Raw genomic sequence first — 16,264 nt, forward strand, 5'->3', positions numbered from 1 at the left:
ATGTGATGTGCAAAAGATTATTGATAGATGTGAGGTTACATGTAAAAATGAAACACTTTAATTGCCTGGGTGTGATTTACAACTTTGATTTAATTTAGTTAATATATCATTTATTTTAGTTTGATTGTGAAGGAAACTATAAGCTTAAAGACACACCCTTGAATCTATATGTATTTAAATTTGATTACAAAGCAGTAACTGTAAGGCCAGTCTTTTTATTATTGTAAATTACAGGCATAGCTTAATGCTTTTAAATAGTTTAATTATGATGCCGTGAACTAGTTACATAATAATAATTTTGTTTTAATCATTTTTTCTGCAAACATTAAGGCCCTTTCTTTGTATTCTGAAAAAAACCCCAGACAATTGTCAGGTCTATAAACTTAAGTATTGATTTAGTTTTGGACTATATTTTGTATAACAAACTTCAGTACATTGCAGTACTGGTCAAACAGTAAATATTGGCATTTCCTACATTACAAATAAATTGTTTCATGTAGATACAGGTTCACACAGTATTGTATTAAGTATAGATCTGTGGACTATTGCATTTATAATTAAATGAAATAAAATCAATTTTACAGAACTATATTGGCGGTACCTTCCGTTGATGTGATAGGTTGGGACAATTTTTCCTATGACCAACGGTTTTCTGGTCACAGACACAGAGTTGGTATATTTGATTGGGGTTTTTTGTACAAAGAAATGTATTTGCCGGAAAGGGAGGCAGAAAAGCGCACCCATAACAGTGAACCTTACAGGTTTTTAAAACTGAAGAGAAGTGTTGTATAATATGTATTGTATATTATTGGAAAAAGTGTATACATACTTATATTAAACCCTTTGAATCATAAGGTTTTACAATATAATAAGTTAAGTTGGGTTTGTATAGGTCAGGAATCTGTGTAATATATATAGCCTCAATATCTGCATAACAAAAAGTTCCGGTATTTTCCCAAAAATACTTTACCAGTGTAACTTGTATAATTTCCCAGGGTCAGTGTCAGTTAAAAAAGAAAACCTTTTTTACTGTAAATGTATTGCCCCTTTTTAAGTTTTCATCCCGAAAATTCATATAGATTGTATTATAATGGAGAATATAAACACATACAGCCTACAAGCCAATTAAAATATAATGAAAGTGCTTCACAGACTTGTGGCCCTTGTTTATTCTATATATAATGGTGCTAAAGGGGAAATATTTAAAGTTTATCAGTGGTATTGGTTAAATATTTGGTTTATGTCATGAATCAAAATAAAGTTAAATCATATTAATTTTATATAAATTGTTCATAAATTGTTCAGAATGAAAAGCATGACATTTCTAAATTTCTTACAACAGACTTATAAATGAATGAAATTTGATGCTTTTACTGCGGCAACTGTTGTAAAGCATTGTGCATTTTATAGCCTTTTTATTGCTCGGAAAATCAATGTAAACATTAAGCATTCATAATAACATTGTTTTATCGTAATTTCAGAGCTCCGACACATGCTGGAGGATTATTCGCCATAGATCGTAAATACTTCTTTGAGATGGGAGCCTATGACGAAGGTCTTCAGATATGGGGCGGTGAAAACTTTGAACTTTCATTTAAGGTAAAGTATTTAAAACATGTCCTTGGATCCATGCAAAACAGACATAAATCCTTCATTATATAATATGAGTTACAGCTGTTTTGCACTTAACCCTTGAAGTATTCACTGTCACTATTCACTGTTGAGTAACTTTTTGGAAAGTATTATAAAAGAATACCAAATATAAAAATATTTTAGAAATAATAATGAATGCATTTCAGTTTTCTTGGGCACTATAATGGGCCTTTAAACAAATAAGGTTATCGAAACTAGTGTATATGTTACCAACAAAATATTGTATTAACTTGCATTTGTGCAGAATACCATTTTAATCTATACATCTCATGATGAATAAATTTTTTTTAATTTTTTTTGGTTGATCAGTTGAAATAGTTAGGTATGTATTAGATATTTATTTATTTTATTTTAGATCTGGCAATGTGGAGGTAGTATAGAATGGGTGCCATGTTCTAGAGTTGGCCATGTATATAGAAATCATATGCCTTATGGTTTTGGAAAAATTGATCATAAAATTCCTGTCATATTATTGGTAAGAGTTACCTTTCCTTGTTGAAAACTTTAATTATTATTATTTTTCTATTTGGTTGGGTTTTAGGTTACACTGACAGTAAAGGTCTTATGACATCTTTTCAGCTTTACTGCAGGTGCACCTACATGTGTCATTTAAGTCATGAGCACATTTAGCAGGCATCTAAAAAGAACCACCAACTTTTCAAAAGCTACTGATAGCTTCCTCACATGAAAGAATTATTATTCTTGGTGGGTTTTGATCCTACAGCAGTGGAGTTTGCATAGGGAGGGAGGTGGAGGGTGGGGTGTTCTAAGACAATTGATTTGGACTTCGAGTCTATTAATAAATAATTTTCACTCAACTCTGATTCAGAAATTATGTGGGATAAGAAGTCGGCCACTTGTGAAATAATTGAGAATTATTGGTTAGGTCAGGAAATTGGGTTAGTGGATCAAAAATGGCGGAATATATGACAAAAAAAAATGTATTTAAAACGGCATAAAAAGCTGACATAAAACAAAAAGAATCAAGTAATCATCATACTATCATCACATGTATTTCGTACATTTCAGAATTATATGAGAGTGGTTGAAGTATGGCTTGATGATGAATTTAAAGAATATTTTTATACAAGAGAACCAAGTGTTCGTGGGTACCCAATCGGAGATGTATCAAAACAATTAAAGTTTAAAAAAGACAAGAATTGTAAAAGTTTTAAATGGTTTATGGACAATATAGCATATGAAGTTTATGATAAATTCCCCATTTTACCACCAAATAAAGCATGGGGAGAGGTAAGTTGACCTTTTACAACTTCTTTATGTAAAATATTAAATCTTTACACTCCTATATTTGTAAAATGGACTTATCTAACTTTGAATTTGAATCTGTCCATTATAGCATTTAAGGGTTTTAATATCAAAAAGCTCAAATTAAGCAAAAATTCATGCGAATGTTCAATTGTTTAATTGATATTAATATAAATTGAATTTTTTTGCCTATTTGTTACTTTATGCTATATATGATAAATATGTTAGCATTATTATCCTCATTTAACAATTACAAATCTACTACATTCATTGCTGTCCTTGGATGTGAAATATGATCAAATTTCCTTGAATTATATGACCCATAATTGATAAAGTTGACTTAGATTTATATGAGCCATTGATAAAATTGGCTTGATATATAGAATGCCGAAGACTGAGGTCCTATCAATCATTAGGGCTGACGCGGAGATCGCTATAATTCAATTGTGGATTATACTGCATTTTACATTTTAGATAATGGAAAATGGATGAAAATGTATTGTTTGAGTTACAAATTTTCTTGTAAAATATACTCAAAACTGTTGCAGTCAGTTTGTATAACACAAGTTTTGTAAAAGTATTCCTCATGGTTTTATATGCCAAACTTAAATTTTTACAAGTCTGGAAACGAACCATGATAATTTTTTTGTAAGGTATAATATTATTTTTTGATATTTTTACATTTTAAAAAACAGAAAAAAGGGTATGCTGTGCTGGGAACACTCGGTCAGTCAGTGGGGTGGCGGCCCTAATAGGAGTCAGTCACTGTCATCACTTTGGTGGTAACCAGGTATGTTGAGTAGGTCCAAAAGTATGTTACCATGACAACAGTGTTCAACTAAACGACCTCAAAGTTTTTAACAATAACCTATATTGCATGTGTAACTAATACCTCACAAAAAAATGTATCATGCACTTTTTTAATTTGCTATGGTTACTTTTTAACTGCGTTTCCTGATTCATGTGAGAAATTTTGGGGAAAATTTTATTTTAGTTGTAGAAAAAAAAAGCCCTGATAATTTACATTAACTATGAATTTTTGTTGAAAAAGGTCTGGCTAGTATATGGCTGAAATATTGTAAGCCACTGCAAATGCACTCAAAATATGGAAATCATATTTCTGACAAATTCATTTATCTTTTTCATAAACATATTTTGCTTATGGTTAAAGAAGATTTGAAAGAGATTTTCACATATAAGAGGGGAAATTACTGACAGTTGACAGTCATTGTTAGACAGTTAAGTACTCTTTCGAATTATGACAATTTAAGGAATGATATTTTTTTCTTTCTTATGTCATCTTGTAAATGAAACAGTTGAATTTTAAAGCTACATGCCTGTATATGAGAGATAATTAGAAATTTTTTACATTTTTAAAAAGTTTTTAAAAGAAAAAAAAATTCAAGTTAATAAAATTTTACATGTTTTGGGTTTGTTTTTTAAAGACGGTTTCCCCGTTTTTAAATCAAAAATTTTTTTGCTGCATGGAAAAAACCCGCAAGTAAGGGCTATTTTTTGGGGTTTTTATTTTAAACCTTTTTTTGGTAATAGGGCATGGAATTTGCAATTTTGACGTTTGAATGTGTAAAAATAGTTTTTTTTTTTTAATTTTAAACAATAAAATTTGTTCATTAAAAACCTTTTTTAAATTTTCATAAAAATTAGCATGAATCTTGGAGGCATGTTGCCTTTAATAGGCCTTCCACCTATAATGGTGAAGGTTTTATTATGTAAAGCATTTGACCAGCTCATGTAGATTTGAGAAAGAAATTAAACTTTCTATCTGAAATCATTATGTCATAAAAATATTTTGGATTAGCAATTTTTAAAAAGCGTAATTAATACAATAATCAAACTTTTTTTCTAAGTGTTGGATAATGTGGTGCTGGTTTACTTTAAACTGTCAAAAATTTATATTTCATCATAATATTACATGAAAATTTACATTATTTACATGAAAGTGCCTTTGTGCTTGATACATAATCTCTTTTATATTATAGTACATATATTAGTCTTTTTACTTTATTTTCCAATATATTAGCCTTTATAACCTTATATCCAATTATCGTAGCCTTTTTAACATTTGCTCAAATTATATTCTTTTACCTTTTCTTATTAGCCTTTCACCTTATGTAAAATATTAGCATTTTTTACATTATTTCAAATTATATAAGCATATTTACAATTATTTCAAATGATATTTATCACTCTTTTACATTATCTAAAATTATGATATTGTATAATTAGACATTTTACATTATCTCAAATCACATAAGTGTCTTGCATACTAGTATTGTTGCATTATCTCAATTTATGATATCATTTTTGTAATTTATTTACTAGTAGTTCGTATGATAACAGTAGCCCTTTAGTAAACATTTAACCATTAACATTCTAAATATCTTTAATGGGGTCAATGGCCCAGTTAGCTAATTGGTAAGAGCATTGGACTGTGAATCCGGCAGCCCATGTTTGATTCCCGGATGCTGCAGGTCACTTTCATTTTGATTGATCATGAAATCCTTTCTACGGTCATTTACACTGTACCTCTGCTTTGGCATGTACAGAAGTGATTACTTCCATGCAAAATTAAAGGCACTAAATAAGACTGGTAAACTGCTTGACAGCTTGCCCAGGAATGATGCGGTGGCTGAACTGTGCTGTGGTGAACTCAAAATGGCTCACAGTCATGACCTTGAGGGTAAACTACCAACACCACCCCCACCATATCTTTAATAGACTTGTCCATCTTTCAGTCTGAACTAACTATGAAACCATTCATCATTTTTAAGGAAAATTTTAAATTATATTCTGATTGAATAACAAACAGTGCAGACCATAATCAGTCAGCATTGATGTTCAGGGCGATGGTGGTCTGCACTGGTCACATGGGTATATTCAGTTGCAGTTTGTAGGTTAAAGGTTAATTTATATACATGTATGTATTCCCTGCATATTGCTTGAATGCTTTCAAGGTTTAAAGAAATTTACTGTCTATTATTATAGCTGAAGTGACCTTTATATATGGTCCTTATATTTTTTCTTTTCTATAATCAACACTCTGTGATAATATATTTGATTTGTTTTAATGCAATGTTCTTCTTTTATCTTCAGTTTCTAATTTTATGTAATGAAAATAAGTTAATATCTTTGTATAATCCAAATTTTACTTACATGCTGCATATTTAAATAGCATATTTTAAAGCATGTTGCAACAGTAGATTTATTTTATTCCATTTTTTTTCTGTTTTCAAAATTGTGGCCACAATGACAGAAGTGTTTGCATTTTTTTTTGTACTTTGGGCATTTAAAGTAAAACTTCAACTGTGAAGCTTAGAACCACTTTTGTGATAATTTGATATACATGTTGATTTACTGCCCATCATTTGTTGGAAATAATTAGACATACATGTTCATTTAGTAACCATCATTTGTTGGAAGACATTTTTAGTCTTGTACAATTTATTACAAATATTTATAACATATGTAGCATTTGAAAAAAGGAAGCTCACTTACATGTAAAGTGCTGATTAATTGTTTTCCCATTATTACCATTAACTCTACTTAATTTAACCATTGTTTGCTTAAGGTAAAACTATAGTATAAGAGAAGTACATGGTTTAAAGGTTAAGATATGAAGGCCTTTTTATGATCACAAGGTTAAGATATAAGATGTTTTATATGGTTATATCAGGAATGAGGGATTTTATATGGCTAATGAATTAAGTATTAAGAGATTTTATATGGTTATGAATAAAAGGAACCAGGGATTTTATATGGTTATAAAGATTAGGAACAAAGGATTTTGCATAGTTATCAGGATTAGAAATGAGGTATTTTATATGGTTATAACATTAAGAAATGAGGGTGATTATATGGTTATAATAAGGTGAAGGTATGAGGGCATTTACTTTTAGAACACTGTGTCATTGTAATATCTTTGTCTCTTACTACAAGGCTGTCATCTCTGTTTTGTATCTTTATTTAGGAAAAGAAATATATATTAAATATGCATGAAAATAACTATACCTGTATTACCCATTTAATTTTTTTCTTTGAAATTTTAGTCCGCCATTTTAGACTTTTATTTTATTGAATAGTCTACAGTTAAAATAGTTCTTATGTAGAAACCTTGTAGGTCCTACTTAGCAAAATTTGAAAAACGTGCTTTGATTTTAATCATCAAGAATAAGGGTCTCTAGTCAAAAGATTATCAACCTAAAAATGAAATCTTGTGTTATTCTATTTTATATATTGGAAATATTTCATGGATTTGAATAAGAGTTAATTGTACATGAAAAAGCATTAATGACATCTATAAAATTTCACATTGATCAACTCAAATATTATATAATTTATTGGCTGAAGAAGCAATAGCAGTTAAAGTAACAATTTTAGAAATTAGGTTGGTTATTTTAATTCATGTTTTCTATATATATTTCTTATAAGGTAAGTACAATTTTTATCTCTAGCATCTTGGGAGTTTTTCTTTATAAATTTGTTTTAATGATTTGTGGCTTTTAGATTTTAATTTTAAAGAAGCATGTTGCAAGCAGCATGTTTTATTCAATGTTTAGAAAATTGTTTTCATGTCTTACAAATTTCTTGGATAATATCTTCTTTGTTTGTAGACTTTCTTAATGGATATTTGACAAAATAATTTGTCACAATGTCACGAGAATTCTTTCTCTGATGTATTATAACCATAAGTTATTTCTCTCTGTTGCACACATTTAATATACATGTAACATATGATAAGGTATCAATACTTACTTAAGTCATGATAGTATGGCATCATTTTTTATGCCCCCACATAGTGGGAGCATATAGCGTTGCACTTGTCTGTCCGTCCGTACGTCCGTCTGTCCGTACGTCCCGAAATCTTGTGAAAGCAACTCCTCTTAAACCGGATGGCAGATTTTGCTTAAACTACCAGGGATTTACAACCTTAATGTGTAGATGGTAGTAAAGGAAGGAATTTTCGCTGCCACCAAAGTTAACAGAATTATGGCCCTTTGTTAACTTTTTCACTATATACTATGTAGAAATTTTGTGAACGCAACTCCTCTTAAACCGGATGACAGATTTTGCTTAAACTTCCAGGGATGAACAACTTTAATGTGTAGATGGTAGTAAAGGAAGGAATTTTTGCTGCCACCAAATTTAACAGAATTATGGCCCTTTGTTGATTTTTTCACTATATACTATGTAGAAATTTTGTGAACACAACTCCTCTTAAACCGGATGACAGATTTTGCTTAAACTTACAGGGATGAACAACCTTAATGTGTAGATGGTAGTTAAGGAAGGAATTTTTGCCGCAACCAAATTTAACAGAATTATGGCCCTTTGTTGATTTTTTCACTATATACTATGTAGAAATTTTGTGAACGCAACTCTTCTTAAACCGGATGGCAGATTTGCTTAAACTTCCAGGGATGAACAACCTTTATGTGGAGATGGCAGTAAAGGAAGGAATTTTTGCTGCGACCAAATTTAATAGAATTATGGCCCTTTGTTGATTTTTTCACTATATACTATGTAGAAGTTTTGTGAACGCAACTTCTCTTAAACCGGATGGCAGATTTTGCTTAAACTTCCAGGGATGAACAACCTTAATGTGTAGATGGTAATTAAGGAAGGAATTTTTGCTGCGACCAAATTTAACAGAATTATGGCCCCTTGTTGATTTTAAGTTTTCAACTTGTGGCACATGTAGTCCAAAAAATATATTTGACCTAGAGTCATAAGATTGACAGAACAGTGGCGTGTGGGAGCATCCGTGTCCTATGGACACATTTCTAGTTTGCTCCAATTTTAGGGGCAGAGTGGTTCAGGTAGTTGATGTCAAACCCTTTTTGCCTCTCACCGCTGTGTCAAGCCGTTCAAGCGTCTTGGCTTTAATGTGGAAAGCTTATGAATAACTTATGGAACATCTGTGGCATTACTCAGGTGCCTGTTTGTGCCTGAAATAACACGCAGAGGAGCACCTGAGGTCTTCCTCCACCAGTAAAGCTGGAACATCGCCATATGACCTATACTGTGTCGGTGTGACGTAAAACCCAATCCAAGCTCCACTTTTTGAAGTGGTGTTGTCATTTGACCCACTTGTTAGCAGTGTCCGCAGCATCAGTGTTGTTTATGGTCATTAACTTCAATACAAATAAAACTATAACATTGATGCTTACTATGTGGATACACCTTAATAAGTTCTATTTGTCACTGATTTTGAGGTCTAAAGGTCAAGGTCATTGTGATCTTTAACAGGTAATATGTTATGGTCAATTTTCTCAGAAACTATTTAAGCTATCCACTTTAAACTAAATAGTTTACATGTTTACTATCATCATATGATGCAATATCTAAAGGGCAGATAATCCTAGTCATATCTTGCAAAGTTATGCCCCTTCTTTACTTTTATTTTTTCCCCTGATTAACCTTTTTGTTAAGGTTAATTTCTCAAAAACAATCATTATATAGATTACAATCTTGTAATACTTGTTCACAATAAAATTGGAATGCATTTCTAAAGGACAGATATCCATCACAGATATTCACTTCAAACAGGCCAAGATTTTATCAGAATTATGCCCTCTTTCTACTTTGCTTTTTATCATACTATCAAGTACTGAGAAAAGTGGAATGTGCTGCTCTTGTTTAAAACTGGCTTGTCACTCTGTGATTTGCAGTACTTCTATTTTCCTGACTTTGTAACATCATGTAATGTATATAGAAAAACCTTAGATTTGCTGCAGAAATGTTGTAAAGCTTGCTACAGGCTTGTGTTACTACAGTCTCATATAGTCTATATAAAATGAAGAGGCATGTGCTTTAGGGTCAATCAAAAGCTATGTTAAGTGTTGTTGGTAAAGGTATATGTTTTAAACAGTTGTCAGTGTGTTTCAGATGTACAGACTTAATGTCAAAGGTCAGATTGGAGTAGGAGAACGATGTATTGAGGCCCCATCAGGGGACACCCTGCATATGAGTTTCTGTGATACACAGCCTGTAGGCCCCTGGGAGTGGGACGAGGTAAGATTTTGTTTTATTGAGGATCTTAACTAATGGCTTGCTTGACTTTCTGACCAATCAAATGCCTGAGATCTGAGTTTGAGCTATAAGAATTACTTTACAACCACAGACTCTGATTCTTTAGCATTAAGGTCACTCTCATAGATTTTTAACGTTTGGTCAGGAACACTTTTTTGTTGTTTTTTTTCACTTCCTTCATAAATGTTTATATGAAATAGCGTTTGATATCATAACCTACATGTACAGATATATAATAATGTATTTAATGTGTTTTTCAGCATACTGGTCTTATGAAACATACCAACTATGGTAAATGTGTGGAGGCAGGAGGAGATAACAAGCTGCATTTAGTGAGGTGTGACCCAGCTAAATCCTCACAATCATGGACAATAAATGAAATAAAAACTTGGCAGAGATGATGATTTAAATTACACACTATTAAAATTATCGTTGTCCAGGGCGAGGCTATTGTATCTGTGACTTTATTTTATATATAGTTACAATATTCTTGCATTGAGACGAGGTTATACTATTTGTTAAAGTGGCAGGCTCTGAAATTGATATCACCCACCACTATTCATTTTTAGTCATGTATAGAAATTGTGTTAACATTTGTTTCATCATGCTTATCATAGTCTTAGATAGTTAACTAGCAAATGATGAAATGATTGTATAGATATGACGCATTACTTTACAATGTTAGTAATTGCTGCAAAATCATTTTTATTTGTGGGGCAATAATTTTCGTGATTTTCGAGGATAGGACAATTCACGAATTTAACATCCAACGAAAATTTATTTTTCTGCTGTAAGATTATTTTGTATCATATATACATTTTACCTTTTTAAAAAAATAGACAATTTAAGAACCTACAAAAATGTTCTGTGTGACAAAACCACGAAATTTCATGCCTACGAAAGTAAGTAAATTCACAGTACGCAATTCGTAATTGTTTTTTACAGATAAACATTATCTTATACTTAACACATAATATTTTGATGCCATAAAACATAGGATAAGGGTAAAATAAATTGTGATTACATATTATTATTATTATTATTATTAGATGTTGAAAAATTTTATGCCACTACATGTATTTTTGTTTGCACTAACTAAAGGTTACTATGTTAATTCAATTATTGTTTTTTTTTTTTTTAAATGAAATGTAGTTAAGCATGAATCCAGAGGTCATTTACTATCTGTTTAAATCAACAGGAGAAAGTGATGAATCAAATTGTGTGAAGTAATTTCTTACCATCTCATTTATTTTTGCTTCGAAGTTGTATATACCGGTATGAGTTTTGATGGCACTGTTTAACTTACATCCTTTTGTGTCTATTTACCAAAGAAGGGTGATTTAGATGCTTATAGAAAAGTGTGACAACTTTTCAGCATATTTGAAAGAAACATTCTCTATGATGTCATTGATGACATCATTTAATATGTCATTAATATTGTATGATGCTTTTGCGTACTTTACTCAAAATATTTAGCCTGCCAATTTAGAATAGATGCATACAATACATTTCATTTCCTATGTTTACAATATTTTTGTCAGTTTTGTGACACATTACAATTTCATACTTACTGTAAATTTCACTTGTATGTACAGAGTGGTGATGTAATGAAGAAGTTTTTGTTATCATGCAATTCATGGAATATTGATACTTGAAACATCTGTTACAGAACATGATACTGAGTTTTTATTAAGAATTACCATCTACCATTGTTATATATAGATTTTTATAATGTAGGAAGATGAAATGTTACCTGTAATATGATCTGCCCTCTAATAAATAACCTCTAATTACTGATTGTGTCAATAGAAAGTCGTGGTAACAGATGTGCTGAATTTGATTCATCCTTTTGATTAATGCATGCATACATGTATATGCAGACATTTATTGTCCCAGTTGTGAATGGTTTGTATTCAGTTTTATATAAATCATACATATTTGTAGTCACTACCTAGACAAGAAGGTGACAGATATGTATTTCAATTTAATGCCATGAAATCAACAGCTGGGTGTGTGGCATGTTGTTGGCTTTATTTTGTCTGTTTTGGCTCTCTCCTTCTATAAACTGCTTTTATCCTTGACCATAGAACTTTTGTGATAGAGACTGGAGTCTTCATAGTTAGACACAGCATTATTCTGGTAGAGAGCTTTATTTTGAGAAATCAACATGTGACCTTGACCCCTCATAATGACATTGATCCTCAGGTATGTCAATTTTTTTCTCAATTTATATTTGAGGGATACAAGGGTATTCTGTTTTAACTTACACATCTGGATAAGAAAAGGTATGATCATTAGGTACAGTCTGAGAGTGCAATTTACGTGATAGTTTCTATAATGAAATTTGGTATTTTTGTTACATCATTTAGTGTATTACCTGTAGAATGTGGTAGATGTACTTTATGATGTAGTGCTTACACTATGTGTTTTAAGTGTTAACATTATATAATATTTAGTGCTTACACTATATAATATAGTGCTTACACAGTGTGGTGTTATGTCTATAATTCAAAATGTAGTGCTACCTATGCTATGTAAATTGTTGTAGTGCTTGCACTATAATGTAGTGCTTGCTATTATGTAGTGCTTGCACTAAAAATTGTGATGTAGTGTCTTCACTATGTGATGTAATGATGTGGTGCTCACATTGTATAAAGTAGTATGTTTATAATATGATATAGTGCTTACACTGTGTTATGTAGTGTTTACACCATATGATATAGTGCCTTCACTATGTAATGTGGTGCTTACACTATAATCATATATTGCAGTTTTTTTGCTCTAGTAATGTTTACATTTGCATTTCTAGTGTTGTCACATAGTTTGTTTATTCGGAAAATAGCGTTCACTTCAGAATTTAGGGAGTTCAGACACTATAAACTATAGTGTTTAGTGCTTTTGGTATAGAGAGTGCTTTCACTATTTTTATCACTGAAGAATGAGTGTTTATTATTGAATATAGTGTTGCCTCTGTGTAAACCAGTGCTGTCACTGTAATAGTTTGTTACCATGTAATATATAGTGTTCACTTTGCTGCATTAAAAATATAAATGTATATTGTCACTATCTAAGCTAGTGCTATTGCTGAATTGATATTTAAACATGGAATATAGTGTGTTCACTATGTAAACCAGTGATGTCACTGTAATGGTATTATTACCATGTTATATAGTGTTTTTCACATTGCCATAAGGTGTTGGGATACTACTTAATTTTAGTGAAAAATGATATGTTACTTTTATATAGATAATGTTGATTTTTCATATGTTTAGAAGATATTTTTGAGAATTAAGTGATCTTCCATGGACTTTATTTATACACATTTATGTACATGATCTTATAACATTTATTTGACGCCAGACACTAACAGCTTTTAATTGATTTTTCTTTTTTTTCATGTTAAAACTATTTCATGTTAATCTGTTTACAGATATTCTTTGTTACGCTGTAACCTGCTGAATTTATGTAATGGATTAGCCCAGGCTTTGAATTTGGAACAGGCCATTCAATGTTTTAGGGATTTCAATATTAAAACACAAAAATTGAGCTACCACCAGTAAAGAACCTGGTCAGATTGCATGGAAGTGCCGGTTGGCTTGGCTCTATACTGGTGACCAAGGGTATTCATTTGCATTTTCAGCAAGTTACGAGTTAAAATGACATATGATTTGTTGTTTTTATCTAGATTGAAATTTTGTATTTTAATATATTAATGTAGGTTTACGTTACCACTTAATCAAATCTTGTAATACAGCAATACTTACAGGGAAAATCTTATTCTGATTTTAACAGCGAGTAAGGAAAATAAATTTTATTTTGATACATGAAATACCTGGGTTCATCAGTGAAATATATGTATAATTTATATCACTTACTGTGATAACTCATTGGTGAAAATAAATAAAAAGTAAATTTCTTCGTGTTTTTATTTATTTTTTTTCTTTTACTATAGGATCATAGTAAGGGTAAAATTTTACACAACCAGCTTAAAAATAAAAATGTCTACTTAACATTACTAGACTGTGCTAGGTAGCATGATTGTTCCAATATATAAAATCACTACATAAGGCAGTCAATTTATTTTGCTTTGCAGGTTTTGAAAAAAATATTTGAAAACTTAACAATATAGGTTAGGTTAACCTGAAATTATTGTCTTGACTAGATATAGATTTGATTGACTACTGTATTATATTTATTTTTCTTTGTCTTCATTTATAAATTATGCTGGAAGTACAGTCTAGTCAACCTCTCATCTGGAAAGTTGTCATATCTGCCTGAAATTTATTTGATATGTCCCCCCTCACAGTTTTTGCAAAACTTCACTTATTGACATTTTATTCTCTGGCTTTTGAATACTAACATATCATTGGTCAACATATTTCCTTAAAGCTTATTTATGCTGTTTAACTTTTCATCTCATTGTTTAAGTATGTAGATTTCACTTTGAAAATTGAAAACAAAATCAATGTACCCTTTACAGACACATGACTGTTACCTCATGAAGAATTGTGTACAAGCAATTTAAGTCATTCTAACATTTGTTTTGTAAAAGACTTTTAGTATATGAAATTAATATAATTATATACAATTTCTTTGAAAAGTACTGTATATAATCAGTTCAATAAAAACAAACACTTTTCTTAGCTTTCTTGTTTATTTTATTGGAGGTATGGTCCTTTATGTCAGGTACTTGTCTGATATCTACAAATATTTTATGGTCATGAGTAAGAAGAAAATGGGGATATTTTGCATGGTTTTCAATAGGTATTGTAATATATGTATTTGTTAAACTTACAGTAACTGTTCAACAATTGATATTCTTTTTCCACCATCAATATCAATTCAAAATTGATATTTCACATGAAGTTTAGTTTATTTCTCTATCAAAGCCATTACCATGACACTGTTCATAAATAATTATTTGCCATATTTTTTTTAGCTTACATTTATTTGACATTACACTTACTTGTCATTTTGACTTAGGTTGCTGGCAGGATTTTTATTACATTTAGCATTAATTTCTATAAATTATACTATTCAGGAATCATTCATGAATTTCTGTGTTAAATTGAACCAGTATTATATCATTCATGTTAATATTAATAATGCACTAAGACATATTCTACAGTATTTTTTCTTCTATCGGGGTATGACAAAACAGAAACTAAGAATAGACAAAGAAAGTTGGAATAGGTTTATCCTATTCATAGGGTTAAGATATTTTATAAAATCTTTTAAGGGAATTTGTTGAGTGTTGTTAACAGATATGTTTAAGAAGATAATTATGTTTTCAAACAGACATAAAATTTTGAAATATAGATACCGTGTTAAAACAGCTGATAGTTAGTTGTTGTTGTTTTTTTTAAATCTATCCTATACATATATACATGTACTGTTCTTTGTAAATTTTGTTTTTGTTGTATATACCAATTAAAGATGACTGTTAAACCACCAAATTATCATGTTGAAACTATTCCTTGTTGTCATTTCTTCAACTTAAACCTTATCATGCTAAATACCTAAAATGGACTTATCCATCTTCATTCTGGTCAAGTCCATTCATAAATAACAGGGAAAATTTCCAAGAATAGTAAACAGTGCAGACCATGATCAGACAACATGGCATGGCTGGCTGAACTTGGTCTGCACTGGTTGCATGGGTAGAATCAGTTAGTCACTAGGCCAAGGGTTAATGCATTTAAATAATAATTTGTTTTAAAGATACATTCATGTTTTTAACAGTGTTCTGCTCCCAGGTTTTTCTACCACTGGTGTTTATGAAGAAAATTTGAAAATGGGCAATTTTATTCCAATATTTTTCGCGATGTTTAATCTAAATCTGATTTTGTCATTGTATGTTTGTATTAGACTGGAAAAAAAGTCAGTGACAATAAATGTTATATTCTGAAGAGTATGGTATTCTCAATTCTTAACAAAAACATTCCGTAGTCCATTTTGGCACAATATTTGTGCACATTTTATGGAAACATGTAAAATGTCCAAAGATTTTGAATGTTGCTTAAAACAACAGTACCAATAATTATTTTCTTTTTGAGAAAAAGAAAGAAACGTTTTAAAAGTGTGAAAAGCAGTAAATATTTTAGTATGGAGGAAAACTTTTACATTCATTTATACAAATCTACAGAAAAAAAATCAAAAAAGAAAAAAAAATCCAGACTACTTTTCGTCCAATTGAAAAAGTATTAAAGTTAAATCTGATATTGAATACAGTATACTGGTAAATAACATAAGCTGCTTGCCTATGTATCAGTGATATTGTCCAGCCAGGGAATAG

General features: G+C 30.5%; 1 protein-coding gene across 1 annotated transcript in view; it reads left to right on the forward strand.

The window, feature by feature from the left end:
• LOC132748371 (N-acetylgalactosaminyltransferase 7-like) overlaps positions 1-15,880 on the forward strand; it is a 29,979-nt gene extending 14,099 nt beyond the window's left edge. The window contains 7 exon segments of the mRNA XM_060737961.1: positions 1,482-1,599; positions 2,009-2,128; positions 2,683-2,906; positions 3,608-3,659; positions 3,662-3,709; positions 9,826-9,951; positions 10,230-15,880. Of these exon segments, the coding sequence (XP_060593944.1) occupies positions 1,482-1,599; positions 2,009-2,128; positions 2,683-2,906; positions 3,608-3,659; positions 3,662-3,709; positions 9,826-9,951; positions 10,230-10,370 (829 nt within the window). The 3' untranslated portion in view covers positions 10,371-15,880.
• Positions 15,881-16,264: the final 384 nt, after the last annotated feature.

This window comes from Ruditapes philippinarum, unplaced genomic scaffold, assembly GCF_026571515.1.
Source record: "Ruditapes philippinarum isolate M1 unplaced genomic scaffold, ASM2657151v2 ctg1210_1_1_1_1, whole genome shotgun sequence".
NCBI lineage: Eukaryota > Metazoa > Mollusca > Bivalvia > Venerida > Veneridae > Ruditapes > Ruditapes philippinarum.